This window comes from Pteropus vampyrus, unplaced genomic scaffold (genome assembly GCF_000151845.1).
Source record: "Pteropus vampyrus isolate Shadow unplaced genomic scaffold, Pvam_2.0 Scaffold194, whole genome shotgun sequence".
Classification (NCBI taxonomy): domain Eukaryota; kingdom Metazoa; phylum Chordata; class Mammalia; order Chiroptera; family Pteropodidae; genus Pteropus; species Pteropus vampyrus.
In genome coordinates, this window is record NW_011888975.1 from 1561983 (window position 1) to 1563072 (window position 1090).

The 1090-nt window shown below is 46.7% G+C and overlaps 1 protein-coding gene across 1 annotated transcript in view; it reads right to left on the reverse strand.

Moving 5' to 3' along the window:
- Window positions 1–1090, reverse strand: part of MROH9 (maestro heat like repeat family member 9) — a 36909-nt gene that overhangs the window by 31441 nt on the left and 4378 nt on the right. Inside the window, exons 3-4 of the mRNA XM_011371747.1 lie at window positions 694–856; window positions 480–559 (exon numbers count right to left, since the gene is read on the reverse strand). Of these exons, the coding sequence (XP_011370049.1) occupies window positions 480–559; window positions 694–856 (243 nt within the window). The remainder of the gene's footprint in view (window positions 1–479; window positions 560–693; window positions 857–1090) is intronic.

Below are 1090 nucleotides of genomic sequence, written 5' to 3' on the forward strand. Positions count from 1 at the left end.
GACCAATCAGAATTCGCAGGAGCAGGCCCTTTACACGGTGGCCCATCATCTACGTCGATGGCCTCACTCTCAGATATTTCAAAGGCGTATGGTAGAGAAGATACATCTTTTACGTACAAAGATGATTGTTGTAATATTGGAAAAGATAATGCAGAAAATTTTTAATGTGAGAATATTATACTATATTGAAATGGAAGTGTGACTGTATGGAAGAATAAAAACCTAAGACAAAATGCCCAAATGAAAAGTATTACAGAAAATTGAGTGCACGGTCTGCTTATGATTCTGCACTCATGATCTGCCTATCCATGGAACACAGAAAGACTGGGAAAGAACATGAGAAAGAGAGAAAGAACAGTTGCTGAGTTAGGATGGTGGAATTCTGAGTAATTTTTAATTTTTTGCCGTTGTGATTTTCCTCTGTTACATTTTAAAGATGTTCAATCAGTGAAATAAGAGAGAATTGCAGTTTACGGTACCTGGAATTCATGGCCAGGATCATGGCTTGATTACTTAAGAGGCTCGCGTATGCATCCCAAAGCCTGGTGGCCACAGGCTCCTGTAAGTACCAGGAAAAAGAGAAAAATCAGTGATAACGGACTCATCACGTCATGTGTAGGTCTCCCATCCTGGGCTGGAACATAAGCCCAAGGGTTCATAGAAGTTTTGAGACCAAACTGTAATTACACCCACGATACCGAATGCGGGCCTTTTACAGGCATCCAGTGCGCTTATCGAATTCGCATTTCCAGACCCGGTTTCGTGAGGCATGCTTTCCACCGCGGAACCGTTAGGTGCGATCTGCTCAGGGTGGCGTCTGCCTATGATGATGCTGGCAGGGGGACGGAAGTCTAAGCTATGGGTGACAGAAGGAGAACCACGTGCAGGTCAATGCACAGCTGTGGAGCGAAACGGTTGAAACTCGTCGGTGAGGGTCGGCGAGATTCCACGGAGAGCTCCCGGTTCTCCACTGGAGAGACAGGAGACCGCGAGAAAGCCCGATGGGACGGCAGCTCCCTTCTCCCGTGCACCCCGCTTTGCTCACGCGAGCCTCTGTTGCAAAGTCGTTTTCTTGTATCACGGCCGTGAG